At 40.3% G+C, this 16,786-nt stretch overlaps 1 protein-coding gene across 3 annotated transcripts in view; it reads left to right on the top strand.

The window, feature by feature from the left end:
- The window catches only part of NELL1 (neural EGFL like 1), a 292,473-nt gene that overhangs the window by 44,105 nt on the left and 231,582 nt on the right, over positions 1-16,786 (top strand). For all 3 annotated transcript variants that reach the window (XM_040609298.1, XM_040609297.1, XM_040609295.1), the window contains exon 5: positions 14,237-14,333. In XM_040609298.1, coding sequence (XP_040465232.1) covers positions 14,237-14,333 — 97 coding nt within the window. The remainder of the gene's footprint in view (positions 1-14,236; positions 14,334-16,786) is intronic.

Below are 16,786 nucleotides of genomic sequence, written 5' to 3'. Positions count from 1 at the left end.
CATGAAAATTAAGTACACTGCTTTTAATTTTGTTGTATCTCCAATGCTGAGTCCACTAGTGAATGAAATCTTGTTTCAAAATATCGGTGACGTTTAGGATCTGTGCTCCCCTACTTGAGGGAAAAGACGCTTGCCAGGGGCTTTCCGGTGAGTGTTCAGGTTGAGCTAGAGCAACTGTGTCATTGTCAAAGGGTCCTTAAATTACCTATGGCACTAAAGGGTTAATATATAATGAAAAAAACACTTTTGCCGGGCACCTTCACAGATTTGGCCTCTTGGGGGACCAGAGATAAAGGACCGCTGTTCATACCTGTGTTGTCAGGAGATTTGCAACTCCCAGAGACTGGCATAGTCCTACAAGAGCTGGCGTTTGTCTTCACTGGGAGTTACTTTCAGCCATAGAGTGTGTACTGTTGCTTGTGGTACCTGACTGGCTGCTGAAACGCTTGTCCCCTATAGCAGTAACGACCCAGGAAAACGTTACTTTTAACAGCGTTAAGAGAAGGTGAGGGACAGCATGGAGCCTACAGTTTAAGAGGTGATAGGCACTGTATCAAGATATATTTATTGACAATTTATTTAATAAATATAAATTCCAAATTGCTCTCAGTGCGTGTAATTAATCTGGAGAGGTAAGCTTGGAAGGTGCTTGCTTTATAGTTTTATTGTTGTATTTCTCAATAACCATATTACTACAAAGGTACTCACCTGTTCAGACAGTATTGGTATTCCTTTCCTTGAACTCTGTGGGTGTAAAAGAGGGAAAGGCACTTTGTTGCAAAAATTAATGTTTTCCAGTGAAAGTGCTGGAGTGCCTTTTACTATGAATGCAGCTGAGGTTTTGATGGATACTCTTAGCTGTTTGATGGAGGGGGTTGGTAAGAGCATAAGAGAATAGATTATAAAACTGGAGCAGGCTTGGAAGTAGTCTCCAACTGAAAAAAACATGTTGTCTGCTTCTTTTATGTTTCTCCTGATAGAACAGCACATTAGGGAATAAAAAATGCATGAGCAGTGAGAACTTTTTAATTGGAAAAATAAATAAATTAAAGCAACATAATCCAAATATGGGAATCCAAGACCTCAGAGTTCTTATAAATAAGATATTCTGGCTGCCAACCTGAGGTTTTCAACTTACCTAAACAAAGTCCTATGACTTTAATTAAAATGTAATAAATTTAAAGAAGGTTAAGGAATGTGTTTAAAAGAGGGATTCACTGCTTTACTTACTGTAAAACGCTTCCTCTTGAGAGAAGATGGCATGGTGGCAGTGTTATGCAGCTAGGTAATTTACTCTCAACATTTGAATGCGATTTTGTGACCCAGATTGCCGCTTTGCTCTTTAAGCTGTAGCAGAAGCTGTCAGAGAAATGGTTACTTTGGTGGAGTGCTATAATTGTGCATTACAGGTGCACCCAAATTCAGATGTCTGGCACTGTGGATTGGAAGTTAATTTTCACCTACCGATTGTCCCTTTTGTTTGACAGAAAGGCTATAAACTTTTTAGCATGAGAGGGATCTCCAGCTGGCATATGGCGTCGGCTGCTGTCAGGCCTGTATCATTACAGTTACTGCAGTTAAGCTGCAAGGAATTGTTCATGATGCATTCAGCATTACTTGAAAAAAGATTTTTTTTTTAAAGCAGTTTTTTAATAGCCAATTAATTTTTCATTGAATGGCTAACGCAGCAGCAGAATGGTAGTATGGGTGTGAGTGAAGACTGAATGATAAGTTTTAACCCAGCCTTAATTATGATGAAGATTTATTTTTTTCATTGTAGAAAAGTCAGTTGAACTTTTTTTGTGGACTGCAGTGATAAAATTGGGAGAATATGAGCATTTATGAAAGTGCTGAAAAAGTGCTATGGAAAACAAATGATAGCAATCCGTACCTGTGCCTGCCTTGGATCCTTTGACCACCCCTAGAAGGCAGCAACCACTTGCACAGGTACCCGGGGTGCCATGCTGCAGTGAAGCCTCACACAGCTCCTGCCTGCATCCACTTTGGTTTCTTTCAGGATCTGATCAGAGTCCTGCTGAGCAGAAGTCAGCCTCTGGGGGTTTGGTTAAAGGTCTTCAATAAGAGCTTGTGGCAGTTCCCTGACTTTTAGGGACTTGCAGAGCCAGAGTTTGGTAGCTGCAAAGCCCAGCTACTGCTGAATGTAGACTTAACACTGTTTTTTCTGATTTAGAACTGGGGACTTGGGGTATTTTCCGGTGAACTGAAAATGTTGATAGACAGGTTGATGGCTTCAACAGGGCATAATGTGTTATGCTTTACCACTGCCATCTTGCATTTATTGTATTTGTATGCTATGGGCGTGTCAGGGAGAGAGGATGGATAATGGTAGAGGAAATAATCTTAAATCAAGGCTGGCAAGCCTCGAATGATTTTGTCATTTCCTAAAGTGTGTGAATAGGCATATTACCCCATTCTCAGATATTTTTTATGTTGGTTCAATATACATTTAGACTTTTTTTTTTTAATGTCAAAGCAATAAACCCTTAAATTGGGGTGATTACTTACAAGAGCAGTCTGACAATTTAGCCTGCATAGTTTGAAATGTATCTGGATATTTGTTTCTGTGGAATTTTTTCAGGGGGAATCTCCTGTTACTTGATTCTGTTTTCTTTTCATTTGTTGGAGTGCTGATGGGGGTCTTACAGAGAGAGAGGTGAGCATGGTATATGTGAGAATCAACCAGATAGAGCAAATGTTTTGAGTTCTTCCCTTTCATATTACAAAAACAACTATCTTGCTCCAGCCAGGCAGATGAACTGAGATCCAAAACATAAATTAACTCTTCTGTTTGAAGTGGTTAGCTAAACTCAGGAGTTTAGAACTGGAAGTCACACAGGGTAATACTGGAACTGAATTGCAAAATGGTAGCATAATTTTAGTTAAATACTTTTAGAAGTGTTGGGCCTTTGCCAAGGAACAGATGAGAGCCCCTCTGAACTATTCAGAAGCTGACTTGGGATCTGAGTCTCCATATAGCAAACAGTACAGAGTCTTTCCAAATGATCTGAAACCTCCTGAGTGCTGTGGGGGTGTGAGAGGGTGACTAAACAAACAGGGCTGAGACTGATGAGATCTGTGAAACCAGTCTGGAGTTTTATGAAGTGGTTTAGTACTTGGGGAGTCTTTCTTTGAGAACTTGGAATAATTCTGAAAAGGTAATTCTTGTCAAAATCCTCAGGTTGACTGCAGGTAGGTGGAGACTGCTTGCCTGCATTTATTACTACCCAGAACCGGACAGTCCACATAATGGCACCATTTAGTGACAGAGTAAACTGATGACACTTAGTGGCAGACAGTGGTGCAAGAGCAGTCGTGTTTATTCCTTGGGTGTGGGGAGCTGGAGTGCTCAGAGGTGGAAGCTGTCAAGGCTTGGTAACACTGTGAGTGTGGCTGTTGTGGCTCTGGGGTGTTAGGCGATGGCGTGGATCTTGCTGCAGCAGCGGTGTAGTATCCTCTCTTTCCCTTCACATGTCATGCAGAACCACTTGGCATATTTGCAGGCTCAGCTGTGTGTGAGAGTTGTCTCCAGGCCTCCATTATGTTTGGGTGGTCTTGCAGCATGTAAGGAGGTCAAGTGGGCTGAATGCGGGGGCAGCCGAGTTTCTGGTCCTGGACCATAGGGTGAGAGCTGCTTTGGAAATGTGCTGATTGAGAGAATAGCAATGGCAGTCCGGCCTCATGCTTCAGAAGGTGAGGTATTTCTGGGAGGTGAGGAAGTACTCTGTTTCTAAACGGGTAAGTGTTTAGTGAGCTGGTTAATGTGTTTCTTGGTTTTGGTGGTGGGTTTTTTATTAAAAAAAAAGAAATATCAGATATTGGCCACTGCTTCTAGTTAAAATACTTTAATGATATGAAGAACCATTGTTGTGCTCTGTATTGCCAAATTAATGATACATTGAAGGAGCAGTAAGGTGAAAGATGTTAGTTTCATCCTCAGCATAGGAGTAAGGTAACATGCCATTTCCAGTCCTGTAAGTTGTTTTCACGTCTGAGACCAGTCAGTAATGAAAGTATCAGCAGGAGCCGCATTACTTAATTGAGCTGCAATTTCAGTGGCATACCCTTCACCATGTCAAAAGTGAAAGGAAATAACTAGCACTGTGTCAACTAATACAAACCAAGGACTTTCTCAGCCCTACCTGAATCTTTGTGCTGTGCCAGCCACTTAACTTAAACTTGACGGAAAGACATGCTGTGCTGTGTACTTGAGGTGAAATCCTGGCCCCAGTGAAGTCTGCAATGAAAACTCTCATTGACTTCAGCTGAGCCACGCTTTCACCTCGTGAGTATGTCAGATGTTGTGAGAAATGAGCTCCAAACCTGCGTGCTGTCCCTGGAGAGTGCTTTTCTATTTGTCTGCCTGGTAGTTGCCATCAAAACTTAATTTTAGAACCGATATAATAGCTTTTTCTATGTTTACTGTATGTTTCATACACCTCCTCAGTCATGGCCAATTAGTTACTATGGAGTGAGTGCAATGTTATCTTTCAAACCACCAAGGCTAAAATGGGCAGTTGAAAAACACCATGGGAGAATGGAGATGTGGGTTATCCGATGAACCTGTGGTAAGAACTGAGGAACATGGAACCAGTCTGCCCTCCATGGGGTTAGAGACAGTGGCTAATGGGGAGAAGTGGCAGCTCTGGGGAGAGGTAAGTGCTGTTGCACAGAGCTGAGACAACACTAATGGGAGGGCTCTGGCCCGAGTGTGGCAGCAGCGGCAGGGTGTTAACAAGGAAAGCCTGTGATCCTCAGCCCGCAGTTACCTTCAGTCATGAAAGGGAATTGGCTCTGGAATATGGGTGAGATTATTTTATGATTACATACAAATCACTTTGTATGATGATGTGAAGCTCTTGATGAGATGATCCTGTGACAAGATACACTGTAAGGCAATTAACTTCTCAGCAGATGATTTTTTGGAGGGGCGGAAGAAGCTGTTTAGTAGAAAGGTTGCTTATGGCTGGCTTCCTTTTAAATTTCTTTTTTTGTAGCAGTACAGAAAGGTGTGGGAATCAAAAGCTTGATTCTTCTTGCAGTGGCACCTGTCTTACTGTACCAGGTAAAGTGACTTTGGGGCCGAGAGTAGCGTGAGACAGAAATGACGAAGGTTGCATGTATTTTGTAGAAAAGGACTGTTTCTAAGCTGTAAGTTTACTGTGCTTCAAGTTCTGCTGTAATTGCCAGTTGCAAATACCTGTGTGCTACAGATCTTAGGCCAAGGATTGGCATGTCCCTGTATAATGCAGGTAGATGTAATAGAAGCAAAGTTTCAGCACTGCTGGTGCTCCCTCAACAAATGTCTTGTGACAAACACCAACAGTAATCCTAGATGATTACACCTTCCCCCCCCCCCCCCCCCCCCCTTCCCCGACAAAATGGAGATGACATAAGCCATTTAACCATGGTTTTACTTCTCTTCTGGTAGAGTTGTATTCTGGGGTTAGTTTTGCTGCAAGATCTCAAGTACCACATTGCTGGCAGCTTTGAAGAAAATTAACTCTATCCTAGTCCAAAGCAGTAGAGTTGCCAAAGTTGCAATGTGCAGTATCCATTTGGGTATCAAACTACCTGGCTTGATACTGAAAATCACATATTTCTGCCTGGAAAAATATGACTAATGCATGTGCAATGAAATGCAGTGTGATCTGGATACATTATCTTAAGATAAAGTTGACCTCGTAATTTGTCGTCATTTTTTTCCCCACAACTCTTGAAAGCCCTAAGCAAAAAGCCCAATTTCTATTTCTGCTTAGTGTGACTCAAGGTCTTTTCTGGGTTTCTTGCACTTTCAGGAGTGCTATGTTTGTTGTACGAAGATGGGTAAACACTGCAGCCTTGTAGACAGGCTGTTAGCTGAGGGTTTAGGCACTCTTTTTAAAGACTGTTATCATCAGGAACCAATTGTATCTGTTTCATCATTTGCAAAGTAAAGTTAATAATACTGACCTTACTTTCATAGGTGTTTGAATTCACCTCAGCATCTCCAGATGAATTATACCATTCAGATGTAGTACTTTGTGAACGAGAGATTTCTGCACTTCGTGTGGCCTATGTCATATCATTTAGTGTGTCCAGCCCTCTACTTTGAACCAATAACAATGACTGTTTTTAGTTTAATGCCCCAAAAATACGGTTAAATTTCATCGATAAATTTGTGGGAAACTGAAAAGCCCAATGTGTTTTGTAAAGAAGGCCCGACACAGGCAGGTAATATCTCTATGAATTTGCCCTTATTGAATTTATCTGGAGAATAAACCTCCAAATCTGACAGTGAAATGTGCTCTTCTAACCATCTTTGCTTGCATTTGTTTTATTTCCTCCTGTTTGTTAGAGGGTCTTGAAAGTTAATTTGCATTTCTCTTGAATGAAAAAAAGAGATTGCTTGTAGAGTTTTATTTGGATACATATGTATTTTTAAATTTACTTTTGTAGTTGAAATAATTAAACAGCAGTAAGAGTACATTAACTTTATCTCTGTAGTTATACAGGAAAATCAATGAAATCATTAAGGTGACAGTTTGAAGAGAACTTAAAAACTGAGTATTCACTCTTGTGTCTTTTACCTAAAATATACTGTTACTGGACATCTCCAATTTTTTTTCTTCCAGAGCTGAACAAGAACTTTTGATTAGATAGTGTTGTATATTCAAAATTTAGTAACAAAAGGCTTCCTGAAAAACTGGAGATTTTAATCTAAATTGCTTTCCTCTGTTAAGTGATTGTGAACTCTTACACTATGACAGAGGAGATAGCATGAAAAATCAAAATTTCCCTCGGGAAGATTATTTTCCTGAAACAGAATACTGGAAACTGAATGAATGATTCAGTTAAAGTTGCTCCAGAACTGAATGCATGTCAAATAATGCATCCTATCTGTAAACACTATCAAGAAAATCCAATCATGTTGGTATTGACACGTTTTCATTGGGAAGCATATAGGAAACGGGTTGAAAGAGAAATATGTAAAGATAGCCTAGAATTTCTTTTTAAAATCAGTTCTTAATCCCTTCAGAAGAATAGACAAAAAGACAAATGCCATTATTGTATCTTGAAGCTAGGGACTGATATGATTGTCAGTTTCTTTACGCAGCTGGGATTCAGAAAACATGTTGGGCAAACTTTTTAAACAGCTGCCTATTTTTATATAATGGGCTGTATCAGGAGGCCTGACATTTGCTATTTCAGATTTACTGGGGTTTTGCAGCCACAGCTGGAGATGGCAACAATGGTTGCCAGCACAAAGGTGGTCAATACCTCTGCAAATTAAATTAGGAGAAAGGCTGATGCAAAACATGGGGGAACTTTCCTCTCTCCTCCAACTTCCTATTACAAAAGTTTGAGAGTGCTATTTCAAAAACTGCCATGAACAGTGTGTTATTTTGTGTGATTTCTCTGTAGTCTCCAGTTTATTTAAAGGATCTGAGAATCCAGATGGGTGTTTACAGGGTAAGGAATGGTTGTGAGAGTGTGTCAGTTTTGATGATCAGGTTTTGAATTGCAAAAATCTGTTTTGGTGATTCACCCTGATGTCAGCAAGTGCTCCTGTGTAGTTATATTGTAGGGGCCTTGAGAGAGTAATTATTTTGCTGTATGATGAGTCACACCCGAGAAATACTTACGTCTCTTCATTGATTAAGGAAGTCAGTCTAGAGGACTAGCTCCACTGTAGGTGTAAACTTTTTAGACATCTAAAATGGGGTGCCATGAATTCAACACCTCATCAGTACATGGAGGTTTATAGCTTCAACAGAGTAAGTATGGCAGCCGTATCAGGAAGAAAAAAGCCTGCTCTTGGGCTGAGACCAGGGACTGAGAAATGGGGTTCCTGCTATGCCTCAGCCGCAAGGGTGTTTTGTCTGCAGCTATTTATTTCTTCATTGTACTACAAATAAAATAAATCTCTTTGGTTCATATGTTGCCCACAAATTTTGGAAGGCATGTTCCTGTTTAAGTAACCTACTCTTATTTTGGAGCTAAAATAATTTGGAAATTTCATGATTTGGTGTGCTACTTGGTAGAAACCGTTAGAGTTGTGGTCTATTTTATTGTTCAGAATTTTAGGCAGTTGCATCTTCTGAGCAGTCCATGTTGGCCAACATATTCTAATACAAATGGACACAAAGTTTATTTTCATGTTCTGCTGAGTATTTTGGCTATTTCGAAAATGCTTCTGGCACGGCAAATATATGTATGAAGTAGAGCGGTATCTCCACAAAAGTGGAAATACGCTTCAAGTGTTAAGTTTTGCTTGTTAAAGTTGCACGTAAGAAACCTTCGCTGTAAAAGACAATTCCATGACACATTTTTTCCAGAGGGAATATGGCCTGGTGTGTGAGGCAGTTAAGCCTCAGTCGTGCCTAGACTAGTGGCTTAGCTCTCCTTGACTCCATCCTTGTGATCTTAGTCAAACAATTTCTGTGTTTCAGTTTGCACACATGTACAATGAGGATATTTCCCTGTTTAACAGAACATTATAAAAATGATAAAAATAATTTTATGTTGTGTGGGTGTAAAGGAACTGTCCCCTTGTCCAACAAAGCTTTATTTCTAGAGAGGTTCTTCCTCTATGCAGAGAAAGGTGTGTGTATGTGTATTTGCAGGCAAATATTTTAGATGTTTCCTTTAAGGAATCCACTGTTTTCTGTATATTGTATTCATATGTCACAGACCCCTGTTTGGAACGCATCCTTGAAAAAGGTGTTTCTAAGGATTCCGTTAGAATATTTAGTAAACTGAAGTGTGCAGATAGGGTAGAGATATAGATACAGGACACAGGGATATCATGGGTCTTTGCCAGTTAACAGGTGTTTTTCTTACTACATTTAGCTAAATGGATCAGTGGTTAGTGAATGTATTTTGACCAGGAGTGTTTCAAGAAAGAAGGATTGGTTCATGGTTGTATTACTCCAGGTTTATGGTTTAGCTTCTTTGAAATATGTCAGTGTAAAGTAAGGGCAAATAAAGCTTTCTCCTGGAAAGTGAATGCAGTAATCATAAATCTGAAAGTCTGAAGTATGGAGTAGAGCTTCCATTAACCTAGAGACCTGGGTCTCCTCATGCTGGAGGGGCTATTCAGTCTGCAGTAATTTTAGAGACCACAGTTCCCTGGAGTCCTCTTTCTAAGCATTCCTGTTCTTGTGAAGTGTATTGCGCATTTCTCTTGTGTGGGTGTCAAAGCCAAATGTATTGGAAACTGATCTCCAAGGAGCTCTACACCAGCACTTCATAAACTGAAAGTGTAGTAGATATAATTTAGCTATTCATATGCCAAATACAAAGTACTGGTCAAGCATGGATAAAGCTGTATAAGGTGACACACCTCAACGCAGAAAATCAAGCAAGGGAATAAGAGTGATGTGGAAGCTCATTGTAGTGGTAAAAAAAGAAGGATCCTTTTGTGTCTATTCAGCAACGGCAGTTTTTCAGCCTGGCAAACACCTCTTCCAAAAGAATGCCAATACAGAAAAGGGAGCAGAGCAAGGTTTTTCCCCCACTTAGCAAGCAGTAGTTCTAAGGGAATTTCATCTTTAAGTAGTAACTTGTCTTATTACACTTTGAGATATGTTACAAAATGTATGTGCTTTATGGTTTTGTCTAAGCATAGAAAACCCCTGAAAAATCAGTAACATTTGATGGATTTGTACGTGGCCTACATACGTGGGTAATCCCAATGTCGGTGTGAAACCCTATTCCCAACTACTTATGCAAGTGCCACCTTAAAAATTTTGTATGGATGAGGTGTCTTCACTACCCATGAAGTCTCTGTCCTTAAAAACCTGCTCTAAGAGTGCCAAACTGCTGCTGATGTTCTTGTGATTTAGAACATGAACCTGGTGTCCAGGAGATGTGCCCAGTTCCTGGCTTTGTTCCAGCTGCACATCAGTCAGCTCTGCTGGCTGTCAGCTGCCAGTGCATGTAGCTGGTGAAACTGCCCACTGATATTTGAAAATGCTTGTTTTCATCTTTATTAAATCCACTGATTGAGACTTAGTAATGTTATCATGTTTCTTTGCTCATATTAATTTTCAAATGCTTCTTCCATGCAGTTCTAGTTGTTCTTTGTGTAGCTGTTCTACCTTTGTGTAGTAGCTTCCAGTCTTGCTGGAAATGTCCCTTGGATTTTTTTTTTTTTCTTCATCACTCTCCCTTTTTGTTGGGAGTGACAGGGTGCTTTTTCTGTGTAGTTTTTTTTTGTTTTAATCCTTCATTAGAGAAGCAGCATAAGGTGAACCACGTTCCTTGTGATGATTTTTTTTTTGACAGTTCTGAATTCAGATGTGCTTTTTGACCTTTTCATTTCTCAAGAGTATAGAGGGGATTACAGTGGTAGCAATAAGCTGTGTGTATGCCCACTGGGGCTTTTTGCAGATGTTTACCAGTATACAGTAATAAAGTGAGCTCACGTTGTTCACAAACCAAATAGTGTCAACCAGAACATCTTTTTATATAGGAAGATAAGTAAGGACTGATCTACTTCTCATGACTTCTCTTGAGTCCTAGGCCTATTCCTCCATGAACAGATCTACAGTGAAGAAAACCAACCAGTCTCTTACACACATATGGCATAAGGCACAAACCAACCTTTAACTGGGGAATCCTGACCATGTGTCTTATGAATGGTGCTTTCTGAAGAGACTCTGGAAGGACAGTCACTACAGCCTTTTCCACATAGATTGAAAGTCTTTGTTAAATTGTCAGAAAAGACATGATAAACCACTTTAGCCTGTCTTTGATTAGTCTTCCTTACTTGCTGTTGTTGAACCGTCATATAATGATGTCAGTTAGATTTTGGCGTTTTTACATGTAATTGCAGATGTATACTGTAGAGTTGCTTTAGAAACTTTAACTAGGCTAGGTGAATAAAAATCAAATGTTCTTCAATAAGTAGTGTTGAACCTGGCCAGATTGGGATTTTGTCTGCTCGCAGAAATGGAGTTCTTTATGGAATATTGACTAGCCTTTTTATGAGATTAGAAAATTTTCCGGTGACAACATAATTAACCTAAGCCATGAGTGAAGATATGTTATATATCCAAAGAGAAATCCCTAACGTGATAGTGCAATTCGGTGATGGGTTTTCTCAGGGAGCATGTCAACTCTTTGTTCCTTTTTCAGCATTTTGCACAAGTTTTGCATCTGAGTAGATCTTCAATTTTGCATGAGGTATGGCAGAAGCGGTCTACTTATACCTTAAAATATTGATAGAGAGGGTCAATGCAAAATTCCTATAATTCTCAAAACATGGTTTAAAAGAATATACTCTTGTTTTGCTGTTGGAACAGGTAAAACAGCTCAGCATGATAACTTTATAGATAGTAAGAACTAATTAGCTAGTGGAGGCAGGAATTTCCTAGAGCTTTGAATGTATCATGTTGATGAAATGTGATGAATTAGGGCTGATGATAATTATGATAAATCCAAGCAATAAAATCATGAGTGTTAGAAGTTGCCTTTGGACTTTTGTACTCACATTCTTATGCTGAAATTTTCACATAATTATTTTGTTCTTAGGTTTGAGATTGTTTTTGCTGTTTCTTTTTAAGGAAATAGTAAGTTTGCCTCTAGTTTTTTAGATTGCTTCCATTTGGTTTTCACAAATAGTTTCCTTCATTTCTGGATAGGCAAAAGTTGGTGGAATGTATAAGACTCTGTACTTTGATACAATTTTTTTATGGAGCTTTCTTGAAGTTCTTTAATACTGGGAGGTTGTTCTATGCCTCTGCAAATGTCTGAATTTTCCAATAACATGGCATGGTGGGTTTGACCTTGGCTGGAGGCCAGGTGCCCACCAAAGCTGCTCTGTCACTCCCATCCTCAGCTGGACAGGGAAGAGAAAAATGTAATGAAAGGCTCATGAGTCAAGATAAGGACAGGGAGATCACTCAGCTATTACTGTCATGTGCAAAACAGACTTGACTCAAGGAAATCAGTTTAATTTTTTACAATTCAAATCAGAGTAGGGTAATGAGAAATAAAAACTAAATCTTATAACATCTTCCCGCCACTCCTCCCTTCTTCCCAAGTTTAACTTTACTCATGATTTCCTTTACCTCTTCCCCACAAATGGCACAGGGGGATGGGGAGTGGGGGTTGTGTTTGTTTCATCACGCGTTGTCTCTGCTGCTCTTTCCTCCTCACACTCTTTGTCTGCTCCAATGTGGGGTCCCTCCCATGGGAGACAGTCCTTCATGAACTTCTCCAGCATGAGCCCTTCCCCCGGCCGCAGCCCCTCACCCCCTGCCCCGGCGTGGGTCCCCCCCGGTGGGTGCCGTCCTTCAGGCCCAGCCTGCTCCGGCGTGGGCCCCCCCCGGTCACGCGTCCTGCCAGCGACCCTGCCCCAGCCTGGGCTCCTCTCTCCATAGGACTGAAAGTCCTGTCAGAAGCCTGCTACAGCATGGGTCCCCATGGGGTCACAGCCCACTTGGGGCATCCTGTTCCCCAGTGTGGGGCCCTTCCTGGGCTGCAGGTGGGGATCTGCCCCCCCCCCCCGCCCCGATAACCTCCATGTGCTGAGGGGAGCCTCTGTTCTGGCACCTGGAGCCCCTTCTGCCCAACCTGGGTGTCTGTGCAGTTGTTGCTATCACACGTTCTCATATTCTCACTCTTCTCTTCTGGCTGCTGTCGTGCAGCAGACTTCCCCTGCACCCCCCGCTCCCCCCCCGCCTTTTTAAATATGCTGTCCCAGCTTCTAGCAGCTTCTTATAGAAAGCCACCCCTGTAGCCCCCCTGCTACCAAACCCTTGCCATGCAAACCCGATACATGTGGCAACTTACAATGTGAACATCAATGATTGCACTTGGTGGGCCTGTGCTAGAAAGATCTGGAGTGTAAATGGGAAGATAACTGTGCAGTGAGTTGTGTTGACTGACTTGCATTTTTCTTTTGTGTTCATTTTTCATGTTTGTTTTAAAGCCATAGTTTTAAAGAAAGAAAAAAATATTTTTATCCCTTTTAACCGTACAGATAATTTCACCCCTTTAAGCTTACAGGTCTTGACACATTCAGAGTCTTTTCTGTTGGCTGTCACACTGGTGTGATTACACAGCAATGCATACTCCCCGTGAGCTGCACAGTAATGGAAATATATTTCATCATCGTTTCAATAATCTCTATTAAGCATGCTGCTTTTGTTATGAATCAGTGAGTTCATGGCTCCTACCAATCTGACATGGCAATATGAGAATCCAGGGTCAGTAGCTTTGGTCTTGAATTTTTCATTTTCTAAAATGATGCTGTTTTTGTAATAGTCTGAGTTCCTGAAAAAGGTGTTATGGAAACTTCATTATAGCTTTTTAAAAATAAACAAGTAAAAAATTCCAAGCGAAACCTTTTTAAAACTCCAGGTACTTACCTTAATGAATTTAAAAATGCTGTGTTACAGCAATTTTTCATGAATTAATTTTAGATATTTGGTATGTACATTACTGCATTCTTGTGCAAGTTTATGCAGTACCTAAAGTTTGCTTATTGACCTCATGTTACTTGTTGTCATTGTTATTTCTTATTGCTATTATTTCTAGTTCCTTGAAGAATAACCAATAAATTGTCCCTGTAGTGCTAGGTACCAGACATACATAAAGAGGTCCCCTTCTGTACCAGATAGGTGCTAGAGACATGGGCAAGCTGGATGTGCTGTAGTGGCAGCAGGCGTGAGCACCCTGGCCAAGTGAATCCAGTTACAGCAGCAAATGTGGGAGAAGTGGATAAAGGTCCAGGTGCAGGGATGAATGACATAAATGTAGAGACAGGGCATAGATGGAGAGATGAAATCAAGTTTTTTTTTTGTGGAGTCTATTCAAAATTCTAACCAATCTGAAAATCCCAAAGGGTTGTTTCTCTGATTGGATCTTGTGTGTGACTGCACTTTTTCTCCAGAATGGGCAGTTGGGTTTGAAGGACAGCCCTCAGCTAGCATGATGACATTTTATTGTTTTCCCTACTATGGTGAGCTCTTTAGCCTAGTGCTGCACGGTTGCACAAGGGGAGTTTCAGTTCTATGCAGTCTTCTTATGTTAGTGATTTCAACAGTATTTTTTTTTCTTGCTTTTAAAGTTATAATATACCTTCATAGCTATCAATGATAAATACAGTGTTTAATGAAGAAAATATATTTTTTTTGTTCCTTTCCATCTTTTATTGTTAACTTATTTGACTAGGAACTTTTCAGAGGAAAAAGAGGATTCAAGTAATGCCAGTGTATTTCCTCTACAGGATTTATGAACGCATCATTGATCCCCCAGAAACGAATTTGACACCTGAAAGCAATTTATGGCTTGGACAGAGAAACAGAAAACATGGCTTCTTTAAGGTAAGCAGATATGAAGTTGCACGTACAGAAGGAAATTAATGAACAGCCCAACAAGATATTTTTGATCAGTTGTCTTACACTGCTGAAACCTGATTTGTTTGAATTTTGGTAGAAACCGTGGACTTGGGATTTGAGGCAGGTCCAACACTTAGAGAAAAGGCTCTCTTTCTGCAAGTGAGGGTATTGTAATCACTGACTGTAGTGCCCAGTATTTGGGTTTTTTGTTTGGTTTCCTTACTTTAGGTTTCACCTACCTGCTGTGCTCTGGCACTTCATGAAACAACCGCTTTGCTGTGGTCTCCTGGCCAGATAGTGGTGGTCTTAGTCACTCTCAGAAGCCATTTCCTCCTTGATTTCTCATGCAGAATAGCCTCATCCTTCTGTGGTATGCCTTGGGTGACTCTTCCTTGTTTGCGCCTGTCAACACTGACTTCTAGAGTAGAGGTCTTCTGGCTTTGGCAGATACTCGCTACTGTATGCAGTGCATTTGCCTTGCCGCAAAACAGTAGATTTTTCTGTCCCCAGTGTACCTTCCTTCATTTCATTTTTTCTCAGCTAAGTGTGTCAGTGTGTTTCCCAACAGAGATTGAACAATGAGTCACCGAGTTTTGTTTGTGAGCTTCTTGGTCCTCTGGAGCTTCCATTGCTTTTGAACAGCCCAGGCTAAAAGGCTGGTAGCTGGCAGGACTCGAGCTCCTGCCTTCTGGCTGGAAAGCCTGTCTTTTTCTGTGTAGGAGGCTGCCCAAGACATCATCATTGAGTAGGCCATACACACATGAGTAACTTGGTGGAGGAAAAAGGGGATTCAAGTAATGGCAATATATTCCAGATTCAACTAACGGCAGTGTATTTCCAGAATTGCAGTTTGGACCTACAACTTGTAAAGCACTCTCCTGCATGTTTTCGTTCATTTTTTTTTGCCCCTGGTTGGGCTATATGATTTTCTCGTTGTGACTGAATTGCTGAACCAACCAACAAAATCCACCAACAAACGAAAACCACCCCCTTCCACCTGAAAATTATTTCTTTTACTTTGTAAGGAAGCTACAGGAAAGTTTGTGATAATTCTTCCAGTTTTGGATAACAAGCCGTGGTGCAAGTGCTTGTCGGTGAAAGCATTTATAGTGCAGTGATAGGCCAATCTGCTTATCCTCGATATTGGCATGGATTTGTTGCCAAGGTGATTTGCCACCCACTCAGTTTCCCTTTGAAGCTGTCAGTTCATGAGACAATTTTACAAGTTGCTGTTTTTCTGAGGACCTCTCCTTGAAGTCCCCAGATTTCAACAAGCTAGAACAATTATTTTGTGCTAAAATTAGTGGAGCATAGCAACTAACAATTTTAATTGTGAAACAGAAGTAAAAGCTAACTTCTAACTTGAATGATGGTCCTGGAGTTGCTCTGAACCTAGTGTTTCTCTGAACCTAGAGTACATTTCATCCTCCAGCAGCTGAGCTGTCACTGTGAAGTGAAATTGATAATATTATTTCATTCTACAGCTGTTGTTTTTTTTTTTACCTCAGCTGATTCCCATAATTCCACAGATGGTAAACATATGTTTATAGCTATATGGGAAAAAAATAAGTTATATTGGATTCGCCCATCTTAAATTCTTATTTTATGCAGGCAGTCAGAGCCTCAGAACTCTGGGATATTATATGTTTGTAAATTAATATTTCTACATGTTAACACTTTGGAAACAGCAGGGTAGCTAATGATATGCTAATGAGCTGACAGTTTTTATTGATCATAATGAAAGTCGACAAGTGCCTTACTTTGCTTTATGCATGCTTGAATATTTTACTAACTTTCTTCAGGGCAGAAATATAATTGGTTGTTTTTTTTTAAATCCTGCTTGAGAGATTCAGAAATCTTACTTTTTTTTTATATTACTCATTGCAAAAACTTGGGATTTTGCCAGTTTGTAAAGAGTACACATCTCTTTCCGTATATTTACATGCTCAGCAGGACCTCCCTTTCTTTTTCAGAGCAATTTGTTTCACTGTTTTAGCATATAAAAAAACAGATCTATTTTCCTTAATGTAAACAGAGATCTGCAGGGAAATAAGAACGTTAAAAAAGAATTAGCATTTTTGTATGTGTGTTGGAGCCGTGATAATATATGTATCTAAAAGCACTAGTTACTATTCTAAGTATCGTCTTTGCCGTTCCAAAATTTTCTTTCTTTAATGATAGTTAATTGTTACGTCTCTCCATAAATGAATAGCATTAAAGCACATTTTGAGTCATATTCTCATGCCTATTTTAGATCATAATTCTTCAGAATATCAGAAGAGGAAGGAGGGGATATGATATGCGTAAATCACTGTGGCTAGTTGCTGCCATTTTTCTAATTTATGCTTTTGTTCCACACCCTATTTCGCAAGTAGCCCTGCTGTGTCTATCTGTGGCCTTGCTGGGGAGCGGAGTGCTCTGCAGCATAATCAAGGGAA

The sequence above is a fragment of the Falco naumanni genome, chromosome 10 (genome assembly GCF_017639655.2).
Source record: "Falco naumanni isolate bFalNau1 chromosome 10, bFalNau1.pat, whole genome shotgun sequence".
Lineage (NCBI taxonomy): Eukaryota > Metazoa > Chordata > Aves > Falconiformes > Falconidae > Falco > Falco naumanni.
This window is presented reverse-complemented; position numbering and strand designations above follow the sequence as displayed.